Source organism: Hydractinia symbiolongicarpus, chromosome 10 (genome assembly GCF_029227915.1).
Source record: "Hydractinia symbiolongicarpus strain clone_291-10 chromosome 10, HSymV2.1, whole genome shotgun sequence".
Taxonomy (NCBI): Eukaryota; Metazoa; Cnidaria; class Hydrozoa; order Anthoathecata; family Hydractiniidae; genus Hydractinia; species Hydractinia symbiolongicarpus.
Window position 1 is genome coordinate 14,884,258 of NC_079884.1, and position 18,486 is coordinate 14,902,743.

Here is an 18,486-nt window from a genome sequence, read left to right on the forward strand (position 1 = left end):
TGAACAAAAAAATACTCCCGACATTTCAGCAACAGAAACAATATTGTTTGTCCAGATGTAATAGAGCATAAAGCTGGATGTAATGTTTATTCACTGAAAGTTGCTAGTTATACCAACTAGCAACTCTTAGTGAATAAACATTACATCCAGCTTCAACTTTATTTACACATCAGAAAATTTGGTGCTCGCCTAAAAAAAAGTTGGACAGACAAAGCACTTTGTTGAATTTAATTTTTACTTTGCTATTTAAGCTTTGGTGTAGCCGATTTGCTGAGTGTTACATTACCGATTTAAAATATATTTTATATTAATTTTTGGTAAATTTGGCAAGAAGCTTCTTGCAAACAGCGAAGCGCTTTTCAGAAACATTGTTAAAGTTTATGGCAGTTTTCTATAACCCAAATGCCAGTCAAATTTAACAGAACGTTGTTTATTACCTTTGTCAACCGTAGCATTTGACAATTTAGGCGAAAAAAAGCTGGCTCTATCTCAATTTATTTCGTTCCAGTCATTATGGCTAGCTAAACAAATACAGGATGGAAAGCGATTCTTTTGGTGTAGTTTGATAAGCAAGATTATCAGGTAAGAACTGCTCTTGTCAGCCAAAATGAATAATGTGCTAGCTAGATAGCCAGGTAATTAGTTACCAAAATATGTAAAAGCAGAAAATTCTGGGTGATGATTAGCCAAGTTAAGTCAGGTAAGTAAAGGTACGTGTTAAGGTATGTGTTCCATTAACTTTACATGACAGCATTGGCATTGAGGAATTTCCAAAATTTTGTAGATTGATTTTAAATGCATACAGTTTCAGTTTTCACTTTTTTTCAGTATGTAAATGTTAATTTTTTTATATTCAATTATATTGCCTATAATTTATCTCTGATTTAAAAATAAAAGTTATTTACATGGTTTCAAGGTGTACTTCAAGTAATGTACTGACATTCATTTTATATTAGATTGGATTTTTTTTATTTATTATTATAATTGGTTAGCTTTACCAATTTTACCAATCCTCAAATTTTTAAAAAATTTAAGAAAGAAAAAATTCTTGCTTCTTAATATAAGGCTTGATTTAAAAAATACTATTTTAGGTTTTACCATATTTACCAAAACAATTCCTACACTAATGTTTTACTGACTAACCAGCACAAACGAACCTGTACAGGTCCTCACTAAGGCATTTTGCAGTGTTGACATAGGTAAATTAGCGAATGTTTTTGGGCCTATGGGAGAAGCTCCTAGACCATCAACTGTAATATTATGTGCATTTTTCGCTTCAAAAAAATACATATATCTGCTAAGGGGAAAAACTGCCCTTTAAATTGGATCATTTAAAACAATTTCATATCACTTGTTGGTAAATTCAAATATTGTGAAGAAAGGCTGTTCAATACACTAATGAGTTATTCAATAAATTTATTCCTTCTCCGTTGATTTTGTTAGGTCAAAGGTTCATTCTCACTCATTCTATTTTAAGTAAACATGGAAGCAGCAGTGGAAGAAGTTTCAGTGTGTACAACTATTGCTTTCTTGAGTATCGGGTATAGTGAATCATTTAATACTTGAAAAAAGAAAAGAAAGCACTTAGTAAAGGATTATCTTCATAAGCGTGACGATTTCCATACAGCTTTCGGACAAATGTTCTCATTATGTTATACCAAAGAAAAAACATGTTGAATAAGGTTTAAAAAATATTTTTAGAAGGGTAAAGAGAAATTAAAAATGTCTAGAAATATATTTAATTCAAAAAAATGAAGCAAATCTGCTGGCACATCATCGCGTTCGATATTGTTTCAACCTTCACTAGTGGTTAATACATTGCATTTTATCCACAAGTAGATGTAAAGTTTAATTAAAGACTCCTACTTTTATGATACGTCCATATTATATTTAAAACCACAGTAACATTATATTAATAATTTTGATTATTGACTTCACTGACCATTTAAATTGTTGGCTGTCACTTATGAAATTTTTATTTTAGACGCTGCTATCCATCTTTTAACCTAATTTAAAACAATGAAACAAAAGTAAGATAAACTTACTCAATTGAATGCCCTGAAAATGTTTTTTTCACGTCTTCCCAAAACAAATTATCAATATTAGTGAAACTTTCCAACGACAAGCTCTCAAAAAGAGCAGATATAAAATCCTCTGAACATTCAGATGCTATTGGTGTCATGTAAGCAGCAGCAGACAACGAGTCATAAAGTGGTAAAAGTTTAGCTGAGTAACGCACTGATGAAGTATTCATTGTCCTTACGTTTATCTGTATTTTGCTTCTAATTGTTTTAATGTATTCCTTAAATAAAAACAGTACATAGATTAAAGCATTGTTGAATCAACCTTTTATGCATAGACTAGTCTGGCAAAAATGTTCTACGGAAATATATTAACTCAAATGTGGCAATTGTACAAAAGCTTAATAACTTTTTCTTGACAAACCTTTGCAACATTCTGATTGTGTAATATTTTTCTCCAACACTGTACATCCCCATCCATGCGAGTGTATGAACAAAAAAAACCTGAGTATAATGCATTGAGGAAAAGGATTTCTCTATTTTTATCTTCTTTTAAAAGTTTCCAAGAAAGATTCAAGTAAGACATGAAAAGAACTGGTGCAGCTTTCTCTAATAGATTCATCATTTTTTTTACGTTAGATGATCCAAAAATTCGTCGAAAGAACTTCCACTCTTTTTCCACAGGAGGAAGAAAAATGTCATCAATTTGGTAAAGAAAATCACCTAAATGAAAGCGTTGACTTAATGCAAGACCTACCGTCACTGCTTATTATGTCAATGTATACACTTACATTTTTCTAACATTTCATTGCTTATTTTCAGCAATCTGTTTCTGAAACCATCCACATATCCATGAACAGGTGTATAGAGGACCTCAAATTTCGCTCCATGTGCATCTAATACAACATATTTATATCCAATAGCGTTGTTCAAGTAATCATGTGGAACAACTAATTCGCCAGTAAGTATAACATATTCTTGTGTGCTATAACTGAAATACACAATCATAAATACAATTTTGATAACATCAGAATAATCCTTTACATAAGCAAAGGAATTATTTTTGAAAAATTGCTACTATTGTGTACAGCTTAAAACGCTGAATAATGTGTAGAAGCATGTGGTTTTGATGAGCAGCAGATATCAAGGTTTAAGAATTTTAATAAAATAGAAAGCTTTTTAGATGCTTTAAAGAAATAATAATACATCCTCCTTGTCTGTTAAAGACAGACAAACACACCTAACTGAGTATTATTATATGAGATACAGCATGAGAACAAGTTAGCATTATGCCAACTATGTCTAAAAAGATAAAATTTTTACATATTGTAAAGCTACTAGTTATTAGGGCGCATGAAAAGATCCACTTAGGGAGAAGAACAATAGAAAAGAAAGGGTTTTTTTTAGGAATTTTAATTACATCCACAGTGCATTATCTAAAACAACGAACAAGTAAGAGGAGACAAGGGTTAAACGTTTTGTTGACACTAGCAAGAAACCACCAATGTTAACCCTCTATTGCATGGACTTAAACTGCTGATCCATCATAATTATCTTGATGACGTTAAACTAATGAATTAACAGCAAGAAATAGCTAATTTGTTGGCAAACAAATGAAACTGACACTATATCTCTGTTCAATATTGAATTTGATAGTTCTTGATAGTTTTAGTAAAAGTTATACTTACATATGGTTCATTTTAACAACTGGATAGTTCCAATTTCCCAATTTTCTACTACTAAAGAATATCACAACTGTATTGTTACTAAAATAAGCTGCCATGCTTTTATCGTATGTCACAAAAAATTGAATTGTTACAGTCTTCCTTTTCGAGAAATCTTCTTGACGAATTTTCCACCACATGGGATCACTATTTGTAGGCGTGGTGTTACTAAAAAACAGCAACAATATTAACGGAGGTATGGGGAGAAGAAATAGACAAGTTTATTACTAAATATAAAAGCAAGAAAACATAAAATATGTCAATAGAATTCTAATAGTAGCAAAATAATAAACTACTTATTTAAGAAATCTTCTTTAGGGTTAACCTAAGATCTAAGATCTCCACTATATCAATTTTTATTACTAGGGGGAAGCTTTTAAAATTATTTATTTATAAGAATGGTTAGTAAATATGTAACACTAGTATAAAATGTATGTTACACCTAGTTAACAGGACGATCTCTAACAGATCAACGATGAAGTGGTTTTTCTTCATTGCTTTTACTATATTTAAACCGATCAAATGTCAAAGTAACTTTAATGAAATGTGCATGTTATTTGTGAATACAAGTTTTTCTTTTTGTAACATGTTATTCTTCCATTCTAAGTGATTACTAATGCAGGTTAAGGTTACTTAACTGAAGTTGATCGCAAGTATACTGTTTAGTGTCTCTTTTGTGAGCTCATAGAGATTTTTTTTAAGTCGCTTTTGCTTCTTAGCACTAAATGTCATATGTCATGACCACCCCATACCTTTTCATTGTTTTCAAGATTTAAGTAGTGCTGAAAGTCTATTTTCATTGAGTTTTTTACCTAATATTTACATAAAGATGAATTTTTTGCTGCATAACGTATGGACTTGTTTGCTGTTTTTATTAATGCTGGTATTTTGTTGTGTTGATGTCATCTGCCATCGAGGTGCTCTTCCAGCAGCGCCTCCTATTGAACACACAGGGTCTAGAACTATGGAAGAATGGAAAGCGTCACAGGCACAAAATTCTCTGGCTTGTGTGTCGCACAGTAAAACCTAGTAACAGTGGATTACCGAGTATGTTGGCCAGGACACTATACACGTTTTACCATTCTTCTACTTTTGATGTACTGTCAGTAATATGCCAGATGATCTTGCTGCTTCTACTGCTCCTGCAGGTTTGAACCCAGGTTACTTTACTAACAATTTTAATAATGCTGCTTTTTTTAAACAACGATTTTGTAGAAAATATAGCTAGGAATGATAGTAACTCCCATGCTATTCAACAGAGCTTTTCGCCATCCCAATGCGGTCAGGTCAACATTTGTCATCTTTATCTTTTTACCCTTCTGGAGTGTAGCCTGTTCATGCCCCCCCCCTCCCCCTACACTTCTACATCACAAGACTCATAGTCTTCTTACAGCCTAACTTCAGCCCAGCACAGCACAACAACTTGCAGATAACTTAGCTGTCCATTGCACCAACTGTCAGTGGGAGAGGCTCATATAGCCAGCCATACAGTGTCCCAATGGGAGTTGAAATTGTGCAAAATCCACTGCCAATCCCCCCATCGCATAATTTGGGATTTGTCTTTCCATTTAGGTGCTGCAGTTAACAAGGGTGTATGTAAAGATGACTTTCCAGTCAAATATTCCGGCATTGATGCAACTGATACCTGGTTTGGTTAATTTGTTTTTCGACTCTGTCCAGGTTGACACAATCAATTGGACTTACTTGTTTACTGTTGGCAGGGATATTTTGTGGATACACATCTTTCTTTCAACATATTTGCAATCTTATTATATTGGATTTTTATTATGGTATTAGGAATCCCATTAATTATTTTGACGATTTTTTGGTATGTGGAAAGTCAAAAGATAAGATTGATGCATATCCACAAATCATTTTTTTACTAACAGAGAAATATAGAAGGTTGCAGAATAATCTAATAGGGTGGTATAGTGGAAAAATGCACTAAGCGCGAGCTGCATTTCTTGATTGGTTTATTGTCTTTTGCTTCTAAGGTTGTCAAACCAAGTAGGATCTTTTACACAGTTGATCGATTCGTACACCATAGTTTCTTGCTTAAATCAATACATTTATTTAAATGCTAAAGCTCGGGCAGACATTTAATGGTGGTTGGAGTCTCCCCTTGATTGGAATGGTGTCTGCCTCTTTCAAAAGGCTCCAGTGATGACAGCTTTTCTATGCTTATACATAGATGCTTTGGGTTTGTGCTTTGCAGCTGTCTATAAAAATCACTGTGTTTCACTTACTTTAGCTTAAATCAATGTGTTATTTTGATATCAATGTGACAGCAAAGAGTTTTTGAAGACTGACATGGGGTTCTGAATTGCGCAACCAACAATTTATACTCTATACTGACATGCATTCACAGTCAAGTTAGGAAAAATGGTACCTGTCCAGACAGGGACATAATCATCTTGATTAGATATATTTTCTCCTTTACAGCTTAACTAAAAGTTTAGCTTTAACAAATTCCTGGTCATCTCAATTTAGCAGCTGCTCTACTTTCTCGATTACAGGTTGGACCCTTCAAACAATTGGTTCCTTTAGCAGACCTTTCATCCATGATGATCGATAATGGCATTTGAACAATCTTTCCTTTATGACTACCCATTTTTAATCTCAGGCACTAGCTTTAGATACTAGATCATATGCCCTCGCCCTTTGCTCTTATAAATGTTTTTGTTACAGCTGGTCACATGTGTTTGGCCTCTGTCACAAGTCCCTATTAGCTATGTCTCAGACAGTTTCTTATACCCCTATTCGTGTGTATTTATCTGACTTACAGCTCCACTTACTCACGCATGGTTTCAGTGGACATACTAGGGACATAAGTTGTTTGTTTTACATAGTATTAAGCAAGTTTGAGGTGCCTCCTTCTCCCCATCTTGTCACTTGCCTCTTGATTATCATCACCTGTGTTTAATTCACTTCAGAAGAGGAACTTTACAGTTTAGTTTTAGTGCTAATACAATTTTAAGCTGTCCTTGTTGACAGTTTGTGTTTTAAGCTGTCTTTGTTGACATATTTTGTTTTATAAATTGTCTTTGGTTGACAGTTTTGTGTCTTGGTTGACAGTTTGTATTAGCTACCGGTTTAGGATGTCCTGGTTGACAGTTTTTTTGAGTTATCATGCAAGCAGACCTTTATCTCAAAATTCTATACATGCACACATCCTTTGATTCCCTATATTCTGCCAAACAATGTTATTTTTTCCTGCATTTTCCTGGTACTACGGCAGTGATTAATAAAAATCGTTATATACAGAGAACTGTTGCGAAGATAACCTGCAGGTAGTCGAATTTAGTATATTAAGCTATTAAGTAAATTAAATATATGAGTATTTAAAAAATAAAATAGTTGAAATTAGCTGAGAAGTAGACTAAATATTCATATAATTAGAGATGTTATTCAGATAAGAAAATTGAGTTGGTAGGGGCACTTGCAAAGATTGGAGGAGGATAGTTTGGTAAGAAAGAGTAGAGACTTGATGGTTATATTATATTATATTGACGAATAACAATAATTGACGCAGGTAACAACTTTTTTTAAGAGGGTAACATGTCAAGACTTGTTAATGACCTAGTTTCCACTAAAGATTATTGCCTGAATGGTAAAACAACTTTGCCTTTGTGGAGAATGAAAAATGACTTTGAGACTACATGTAGGCAGAAACTTATTAACAGAATTAACCAATCTAGTTCTCATTTGTAATAATAGTATGCCTAATTTCTCATCATTACCAGGTTTACATTTCAGAATATGAAGCATATAAAAATAATTTATACTTGTCTACAAAATTACTAGGATATTCATTCTTGGATAAAATTTTCTTAGGTTTGTGACCTCAATATGAAATAATTCAAAATTAGAGACAATAGAAAATATTTGAAAAATTAAAGTGTAAACAAGACCATATATTTGTCAGCAATAAAACTGTTGAAGTTAGAATAAACACCACTAAAAGTAGGTTTATTGACGTTAAAATTTTATTGCTACAACGACTAACTTTACCATCAAGAAACGGAAGAGAGTCGACTGCTATATTGAAAATGGCAGACGTTTTGCTGAAAACATTGCTGTTTTGAAAACATGAAAGAGAGGGCTATAAAAAAATGTAAACAATAGCTTATGTAAAAACGGAAGAAAAAGGGAAAATCCAACTAAAAAACTCCTTACAACTTTTTAACGTCAATATTATACCCAATGAAATACCATCAGTGCTAATTAATGTTTTATCCTTAAAAGTAAAAAAAATGGATGAAAGCACGTTTTTTCGTGCTTCTAAGGCTTCATTTTTCTTGTAAGTGTTAAAAATGAGGGAAGAAAATTATGCAAGCTCGTTAAAGTATTTATTGCTGTATTCCATACTGTGGTAGTATGATAAATATTCACCTATGTATACACACCATCCAGATAAACTATCTGAGTTCACCACTAACATATTGCCACACATAGTGTAGTGGCTGTGTCTGCGGCTCCCAGTTCTGGGAACCGGGGATCGAATCCCGCTCACTGCCAGGCAGTATGTTAGTGATGAACAAAGTAGTTCTTCAATATAAAAATGTATGATTCAAAATTAAAAGAACCTGAATGTCCCCTACATCAGTAGAACCGACTAGAAAAAAAGCAGGGACCTCTATTATTAAAGTCAAAAGATTGACTGTTTTTGTCCTTAAGCTGGCTTAAGGGTGGATTCAGTTTACAACACACAGCATGGCCTTATTAGCATCCGAAATCTATAATGTCAAGTTACATTAAAAGCTTGTCAAGTTCTATGTATTTTTCACTAGGCTCCATACTAATAAAGACATTAAAAATGAATATAATGGAGAATATGACTTAGAGTTTTAAAGAAAACACTTACTAGCACAAGATGCATGATTATTTGTAAAGAACTGTTTCGTCAAAGGCCATCCTTTTTATCCAGTAAAAGTAACATAGTAAGGCATAAAGGACCACTTGGAATAGCACCATCAGTTGTTATTACTTTTATTTATTAATTAGATGCACACGATACATACATGAAGGTTCAATTTCTGAGAAAGAATTTGTAGTTATATCAGGTATCTATATAATAACACGGAGACTGTCTGTCTGTGTGTGTGTGAGTGTGTGTGCATCTGTCTGTAACAGGCAAAGTGGAAGTTTTCATTTTCCTTTGATGTACCGGAACTTATGTCTCAAGTGGTAAATTTTCTGACATTACGGCGCCATGTCAATATCACTACTTTAATATCAATACCTTACTTTAAATTAATAAAGTCATTACATCACACTTAAAACTTTGAGGCCAAATAGCTTGGAACTGAGATAGTGACGTCACTCCTTTTTCAACACGTGAGCTAGTATAGGGAGTCAGTATAACCACACTTCCTAAAACACGGTCAAACTCTCATAAAATATATCATACACAAAAACGCTTGTGACGTCACAGCTGTTCATCACAAAAATCATCCCGTGTTTATCCATGCATATCATCACAAGTTCTTGTTGTGCGCATACATCCCACACAAATCTCTATTATGCTATGTTTATTGATGCATATCAAAGAATGCTGCAAATGATTAAAAGGTAAATTCCCCGCACACACACACACTTCTTCTAATAATCATCAAAAATCAACGCATGTGCAGTAAGATGTGGCCAATATGTTGAGTAAGGGAAATTCCCCTACTCAAAACTCAGCAATCTTCGGACAAATGTGTATATAAGAAAGGGATGAGTTGGTTTAAGAATGCAATCAGCAAACTATATAGCACCGTGTCGGCACCAGTTTGCAAACAAATTTCGGGAGGTACAACGCTTCACGACGAGATCGAACAGGAGGCAAGGGAGGACTACGCGGAGGATATTCAGGTCCCTGAGGATGATATCCAGATGCTGGAAGACGGAAATAGGATCAAGGCATGGCGGTTTAACAAGGATTTGAACCAACCTCTAAAGGATCCGATTATGCAAAAAATTACGTCACATGTGGACATGCGTGTTAAGATCGTATATAGTTTTAGCTGTGACATTTACAAGGGTGGAGGTGGTGTGTCTGATTACCACAAAACTAAGAGCTCCAGGTCGCTGTCAAGTATAGTGGAAATCGATGCGTCCATTGAAGAATGCGAGATGAAGCGTCTTGATCTGGAGGATGGCGAGTTTTGGACCAAGGCTTATTTACCACCCATTAGGACCACCGAGACATATGAAGGGAAAATTGTCTTTGGTCATGTACAGATCAAGGTAATGAGCACGCGTGAACCTCTTCTGGGATGCGGCCCTCTCTCGGATTGATAGCGAAATAAGAGGTGCATCTACGCCATGGATAGCAAAGATGCCAGAACGCACAACTTATGCTTTTGGAGATGTCTCGCAATAAGAGAGAGGGCCAACGTAGTACGGGGAACAGAACATTTAACAAAAACAGCCCTCCCTTTAGCTCGAAATTACTAAGAGGACCCTAAGCTCAAAGATGTGAGACCCACAAGGTTGGTGGATTTGGAGGGAGTTGCCAAACAATTCAACGTCAACATTAGAGTCTTTGAGCCCAAGACAAACTCAGAGAAAGCACCATGGCGACTCGTCTATGGTCAAAAGCAGTACAAAAAAGGTTTAGGCACTATCAATCTTGGTATGCCAGACAGGCACTGTTTCTACATCAAGGATTTGGAAGTGCTAGCCCAACACTGGGAATGTGAGGTATGTGGCTACGTGTTTAACAAGGTTTGCAACCTGTCAAGGCATAAGAGGAACGAATGCGAGGGCGTCCAGACGACGATTATTTACAAGGGCGGGAAGGTGAAACGTATGCTGAGGTCTTTTACGATGAGGGTTTTAGCTACGATGCATCAAAAAGGGTGGAATACATGGCAAAGGCATATCCATCACGCGCTATGTAGTCATGGAGGAGAACGGGTTATATGTGAGGGTAAAAGGGAGTGGAAAGTTGATGGATATGAGCCTATCACAAGGACTGTCTATGAATACAACGGTTGCAAATGGCATGGGTGTCCCTGTCAGCCTGAGAGAACCGACGTGGACAAGACTCTGTGCAGTGCAACCCTGTCTAAGGAAAGGATGATATGGGAAAAGGGTTACAACCTCGTCACGACCTGAGAATGTGAGAAACCACCCAAAATCAAGAGGTACTTTACGAAAGAATTCGGGCCCCACCCCCACTACATTGTGTTTGATTTCGAGGCCCTCCTAGCACCTTTAAACTACCAGCAAACATCTGATTAACATACCTCTTGAGACATGTTCCTGTAAGTGTTTGTATTGCCGATAGTTTGAATAGCCACGCAACGTTCATTGAGCACAAGGATCCCAAGGTCTTGGTTAAACAGTTTGTGGAGCAGCTGGAAAAGAGGTATGCCCTCATTGTGGAAGAGGTCGAGAGAATGTACCCCAGGGCTGACGATTTCGACATGCTCTCCAAAAAAGGCCGGAAGTTGTGGAATGAGTGGGTAAATCAAGTAGCTATAATTGGGTTTAACAGCGGCAAATATGATATAAACTTGATCAAGCGGTATTTTGTCAAAGAGATCACGCAAAGCTCTAAAATCAGGGTGGCTAAGAAAGACAACGACTATATGTTCCTCGTCACCTCAAGGTTTAAATTTATCGACATTAAGAATTTCCTTGCTCCTGGACTGAGCTATGCCGGTTGGTGCAAATCGTTGGAATGTAAGCTCAAGAAGCTTGTGTTTCCATATGAGTAGCTAACGAGCCACGACAAGTTGAACCATGTTGGGCCTGTTGCGTACGAGGACTTCCATAGCCGGCTAAGTGGGAAAACATACATCTCCCAAGGGGTACGAAACATTCCGCGCTGAGTTTTACAATTGAGGCTGCATCACCACGATGGACTGGTTGCGCGAGTACAATCTAGCTGATGTGGAACCGTTCATTAAAGCCGTGGATAACACAAGGTTGCAGTACTACGCCGACGAGATAGACATTTTGAAGGATGCGGTAAGTATCCCAGGTGTATCAATGCGGTGAGTTCTGAACAAATCCCTACGGTTGAACCCCAAGCTAGAGCTACACGCTCCGGGAGACCCCCTGCAGGCAAAGGAATGAGTTATCTTGCTACACCAAGAGTTGTAAGAAGGTACAGAAAGCATGTGAAAAATGTACGAGGAATTAGGCCTATGAGCCCTTACGTACGGGGATGGTTGGCAGCCCTGCTATCGTATTCTGTAGATACCACGAACGAGATGTGACGGGTATCAGATCCCACGTGTATAAGAACCCCCACAAGTGCAAGACCATTCTTGGGTACGACGAAAACATGCTCTACCCGAGTACCTTGATGCAAGACTTTCCTTGTGGGAAGGAAGAGCTGATCAAAGTGGCTACACCGACATCAGCACATAACTTACAGCTACTGACGCGAGGTGTACGAGATGGAACCTTCTTTGGATTTACCCAAGTTAATATCGAGGTACCTGAGAATCTGCGTGACAAATTCAGCGAAATGGCCCTGCTGTTTGTCATCAAGGAGATACCTGGCGATCAAATCCCCAAGCACATGCATGAGTACCTGAAAACTACAGGTTGCAAGCGTGTTCCGGGTACATGCAAGCTTTTGGGGTTGCTAAAGGCTGAAAAGATCCTACTGTATACACCTGTGCTGAATTGGTACCTTGACCATGGGCTGAAAGTGACAGCTTTTTACCAATTTCTCAAGTAGACTCGAGGTAGGCCATTTGCATGGTTTCCGGAAGAGATTGCCGATGCACGACGACAGGCTGATAAAGACCCTGACAAGCGTATTGCGGGGGATACAGCAAAGTTAAAAGGGCACAGCTTCTACGGCAAGATGATTAAAGACCTAGCGAGGCACACAGATACTACGTTCACAAGGGATGAAAAGGCTGTTGATGCAGCCCTCCGAAAGTCTGTACCTAGAGGATCTTGAAGAGATCGGAGATGCGTATGAGCTGAGAAAAGGCAAACACAAATGTAGTATCGATAGAGCCTACCAATGCGGTATTGCAGTGTACCAACTAGCCGAACTTCGGATGTTGGAATTTTACTCTGATTTTCTCGACAAGTATGTGGATCATCGAGACTTTGAATATATTTACATGGACACTGACAGTGCGTATTTTGCCATATCTGAGAAAGGGTTAAGAGATGTTGTTCGCTCCGAACTGCTTGACACTTACAACAAAGACGTGAAAAACTGGCTCGTCACCGATAAGTACTGAAATTGAACGGGAGGATTTTCAAAGCGGAATTCATTAGGTTTCGGAAGGTACAAAATTTTTGTGTAAGGGCATGTCAAAAAGACAAAATGGTCTGACCTGGAGTAGGTACCTGAGTGCGCTGGGGGGTGGTATGGACATGGCCAAGAACGTAGGTTTTCGGGTACATGAGCAGGGTATGATCACGTACGAACAGAACAAACTCGGTCTCTCTGCGTTTTATGACAAAAGAGTGGTCACAATGACGGGGTACATACCTCCCCGCTAATGTTGAAAGCATTTTTGAATAACAAGGTTTTCTAAAAGCTGTCCAAAGTTTTTTTAAAGGTAGTACTTTACAAAACAAAAACAATATGGAGGGGACCAGGAAATGCACAAAATGTAAGCAGGCTTTACCACTATACAACTTCAAGGTGACCCAACGTAACGGACAACAAACAAGGCTATGCATCAAATGCCTTGATATCAGCAAAGGCCTCCAGAGGGCGTACCAAATGCCCGCACAAAAAACGAAGACACCAATGTCCAACATGCGATCGCCCTGGGTATCTGCATAAGCTAATTTTGGTTAGGATTCATCATGCCTTAAATTATGATACAGAGATTGCCTCCACAGAATATCTGGGGTGTGATATTGTAACATTCATGAAGCACATCCAGACCCAATTTAAAGGCGGTATAAACTGGGAAAACCGAAGGCAGTGGCAGTTTGATCACAAGGTGCCACTAAAGTATAGGAGAACGGGGTATACCCTAGCGATGAGGTGCAAATTGCAAGACTACACTACACCAACATGCAACCTATGTGGGTTGCAGATAATCAAACGAAAGGTCATCGATATATCTCTGAGTAGAATGTAGTCCAGCGCGGCTGATCAAACACACTTGCTATAAATGGAAGTGTGCTTGTATATCGCTGTAATGCTACCGTTGCCCTGATCGCGTTTTGTTTTTTTCGCTACAAAAAGTTGCTAATAAAGATGACAGAACTTGCACAAGTATTCTACACAGCTGCAGATCCTTTTGAACATGTTGAAAAGCCCACAAATAAACGCCAAGCTTTGAAGGAAGCCCTACGCAGAGATATATCAAAGTACTACGGTACCTAGAGGGCAAACTATCATTTGATCCTATCCCCCTCGTATACAAGACCACATACTGCCCCGTTTGTACGGGTTCTTTGGTCAATAACCACAGCGGCGCGTGGGTTTGTATCAAATGCCTTTCCACTATCCCTAAAATACATAAGAAAAAAGGGTTTCAATAAACATGCTAGATGTGGTCCTTCAACCTCACACAGCAATCTTTACAGGCCCGACATCCTGCGGCAAGACGCAACTTGCTTTGGACCTGCTTGAAAATGAATATAAAAAACACTATCACAATATCGTAATACTGTGCCGACTATAAAATGGAATGCCACCTACGTTAAGAGAGTCTCACTCTGGAAGGACGAATATGTGTTTCTGATAGATCAACTTTTTGAATAGATTCAGAAATTATCATCATTGTTGGCGGGTGAAGAGAGTTCATAGTTTATGGCTCCTAACGCAGTCTTACACTGCCTTACCAAAACATTTGAGAAGGCAGAAGAAACAGCTCTTCCTCTGGTACCCTCATGAAAGATCGGACATGAAATGATAGACGACGAGACGAACATGATCTTTGATTGGGACGATATAAAGGGTGAGTTGAAAAATCCAAACATGCATGCCTGTATGTGAGATTGGAGCACCCTAAGACTTGGACAATTATCGAGTGAAAGCCTCCGCCAAACATTGCTATATTAGAACTGTCGTCGCAACTTACGTTTAACACAGATCGTTGATATTTGTGACATGTTTTCAGATATTGAGACCACGCCACACGCTAACCTTATGGGGGGAGGGGGTCTCAACCCACGACTAAAGGATAATCAAAATAGCCATGATTTATTCGTCACATTGGATGGTGCCCTGGAGCAGTCGGAGCAGAAAGCAGAAAGCTGTAGGGGTCATCAAATGGCTTGCCCGGGCAGGTGTCAACAAATTACAAGATGAACTTGAGCATCATCGAGCCCTCAAGGATAGAGATATTGACATCGCCATTCTCTAGGATGATCAAGACGATAGAGACAAACAGCTCATGGTGTTGTGGTATGAAATTGAGCAGCTCCAGGAACAAGTAGAAACACTTCAGCAACGTACCGTGCCTTACCTGGAAGACCCCAAAAGGATAACGGCATGATGGCGAATTCTATTGTACACTACAACTGGCTCACGGAGCGTGGTTGTATTGAAGTCAACCCAGAGCGTGTGAGACATTTCAGGCTTGGTGAACACTACACACATGAACGTCTCCTAGAGCTCTGGGAATGAGTGCTTATTTTTTGTGGTTCTTATAAGCCACAAAAAATATGTAATCTACCACTGTTTAACACCCTCTGGAGGTACCTAAATATCTTCAGGTACAAGCATCAACTCTTCTGACACGAAGCTTCCTTCGGGAGCATCTTGTAAATAGTACAGCACGCGACTGCCTGCTACAATACGATCCATCCTGTAAGTTTGTCGGCTCCAAAAGGCGTCAGTGGCGAGTCTTTTCGAATTACCATGCTCCTCTCCCGGTTGTAGCAGATAGAGGTATAAACCATCCTCGGGTAAGGGCCTCTCTTCGGGGTATTGTTGACTTTTCGCGAGCGGGACCTCATCAAGTTTAATCGCCCTGTTTGGTTTCATGTTAATCATGGCAGTCTTGCTGTTGTTGAGACTTTTTACGATAGTGTACAGGTGTTTGAGCCATGTACCACTAGTATCCTCAGGGACCAGCTCCTGTGCATCTTGGGGTTTAAAGAGTCTTTCCACGAGTGCCTTATTGTAAAACTCGACAAAGGCCGTGAAAGTATGGTGGTACTTGGTGGTGGCCCTCTTGATTTCCACCCCCTTGTCCTCTAACAATTTTGTTACATCTGACTTGAACTCACTACCATTGTCACAATAAAAATTTTGGGGTATCGTAAAGGTCCTGCTTTATAAATATCCTTCATCATTCCCGCGACCTCGCTGGCTTTTTTTGTGAGCAAAGGCCTCGCCACCTTGTATCTCGAAGCCACGTCGATGCCTGTGAGAATGTACTTATAGGTGCTACCGCATACCCTATCGTGGGGCATATATAACAGATCAAATCTCGTTGGGCGTTGTAATAGTGAAATGGGGGTAATCAATCTTTTTCGGCCCCTTGATATGTTGTAGCCATAGCAGTTGACGAGACAACCAGTGAGTGACCTTCTTTTTGGATAGGCCAGCTTCTGAGGCAATTAATTTGATGGCTTTACGTCCAGTTCAGAGATGTTCCAGAGTATAGTAAATTTTACTTAATTTTTCCTCCTCCTTGGTAACAATATGTAGTGCTTTTAACATGTTTATTATACATGTTAAAAAAGTTTTAAAAATACTTGTATGCTACAAAACCCAGAATTCTCAATGATCCAATGACAAAGGTGAGTTCTCCATCTTGTTGTTTCTTGGAGGGTGTGTAATAATCAGACAGTCGTTATCGTTCGAGGCTATATAGTACTTGTACATATCATCGTCCAGCTTTCTCAAGCTCTTGCCGGTCTGTATTTGTAATTCCCTTTGTTTGTTGAACCAGTCGAGTTTTGCTTGTCTGTCCCAGACCCATTGCGCTTGGGCGCTCTGTAGAGCCTCCATAGCCTCGTCATGTCTTTTTTGTTCTGCCTCGCCATGCCCTGAAAACTTATTGAAGAGGAAGTTGGTCCCGCTGAAAGCCAGAGCGTTAATCGCGGCACCTGCAACAAGAACAGGGATAGTTGCCATTTATTCTTCCATATATTCAACGCTGTGAAACCTACCATCTAAGATGTTTAGCTGGGCATCTTGAAGTAGGTACACGTAACAGCGAATGTCCCCAGTTCCGTTGGCTTTCTTTGTCATGTGCAACGTGATGCCATTGGGTAACCTTTGCAGTATGACAAGGTCAACCATGAGGGTCTCACGAGCGCTATGATGTCGAGGTATAGTCAACTCGCGTTAAAAGTCTAAAGGGCGTCTCGCTGCATGGTTCCACTTCCACTATGTGGGGCAAAATGTAGGACAAACTGCAATCTCTCATATAACCCCGCTTGATAGTACGGTAAGTTCCTTGTTAGTTCGAACATGTTACCGAGGGGGACAGAAAAGGTGTCCCCATAGGCGGCAGCAATGGCTTTCTCCTCGTCGTTACCTACATGGTCAGTGCCCTTTACCTGTAGGGTCCTGATAGTATTGTCAATAGGTTGATAACCTCTAGAATCAGGGTATTCTCCCTATCAAATTTGGACAGCCAGAGATCCTGGTAGACCACGAGGGGTCCATAGTCGCTTATAATTTGAATTTCATTTCCCTTCAGGGTGATACGTAGGTTTCGCACTAGACTCTTCCCTATGTTGCTGACTTTGGTCCCTGTAAGGACCAGGCTAAACAGTAGCCCGATGCTACCCGGAAATATGACATCATCCTGTCACAGGTTGGCTACATCAACATAAAGGTCCTCATTCTGATTAATCGTGGAGGGTGCGTGGCTTAACTTGACGCGTGCCTTCTTCCTTTAATACCAAAAAGCTGTTTCATTTCTGCGTAGGGCTCCAATGTAGTTCCAAATGTACTCATTTATTTAGAATGATTTTTTTAAATAAATGCCGACTAACCCAGTATTTACACATGAGGATGATCTTGAGGATAGGGGTGGGAAAGATGAACAACCTCATGATACTATGCAATCAACGCACAATCTTCCATCAATGCCAGGGACTTCAACGTCAGAAGAACAGCAGGGACAACAGCAGAGTCAGAAGATATCCGAAGTGCAACTTTTAGAATCAAAGGTTGATGGCCTTTACGCGCATCTTAGGGAGCAGCTGGGGTCACCTAATGCGGAACATTACGATATGTTTAGGTTGGAAAAAGGAAATCAACTTACTGTTAAAGAACTAGTGCAAGGGGAAATAACCTTACCAGAAAAAGTGATTACTAATCAAAACGGTTTATTAAAAACTGTTGGCCAGATACGATTAAAATTAGGTAAAGAGCGTACGATAGCCATAGGTTTTAACGACTATACTACGCCCAACAAAGGTAGTAAGGAAAGGGCCCAGAACCTCATGAAAAGATTCAATTATATAAAAGAAGAGGTTAGGGAGAACGGTGAAGATACTGAGATGGATACCATTATCGAGAACATTGGGGATGCTCTGAATGATACAGAGACCCTGATACAAGAAACTTTACCTGGAGGGCCTGATGAAGGCATCACTGGACCTGAAAGAAGGGGGCTTAACCTCGAACTTCAAACCATGCGGGTAACTTGAAAAGCTTGAAAAATAAGATGATTCTATAGGACAGTGAAATTGGCAAGGCGGAAGACAAGTTAAAAGAACTCGAGAAGAAGAAATCAGGGAAAGACGGAGGGCAATGGAATACCAAATATCTTGAGGATGAAATAACAAAGGTTAAGGGGGAGATTGAAAGGCCACACAGGAAGCACACGGCCTACTATCCTCTGACA

General features: G+C 38.8%; 1 protein-coding gene across 5 annotated transcripts in view; it reads right to left on the reverse strand.

Annotated features, from left to right (window-relative positions):
• The window catches only part of LOC130613201 (E3 ubiquitin-protein ligase rnf213-alpha-like), a 188,388-nt gene that overhangs the window by 96,533 nt on the left and 73,369 nt on the right, over positions 1 to 18,486 (reverse strand). For all 5 annotated transcript variants that reach the window (XM_057434530.1, XM_057434532.1, XM_057434533.1 and 2 more), the window contains 4 exons: positions 3,710 to 3,913; positions 2,813 to 3,012; positions 2,446 to 2,744; positions 2,046 to 2,302 (listed from right to left, as the gene is read on the reverse strand). In XM_057434530.1, coding sequence (XP_057290513.1) covers positions 2,046 to 2,302; positions 2,446 to 2,744; positions 2,813 to 3,012; positions 3,710 to 3,913 — 960 coding nt within the window. The remainder of the gene's footprint in view (positions 1 to 2,045; positions 2,303 to 2,445; positions 2,745 to 2,812; positions 3,013 to 3,709; positions 3,914 to 18,486) is intronic.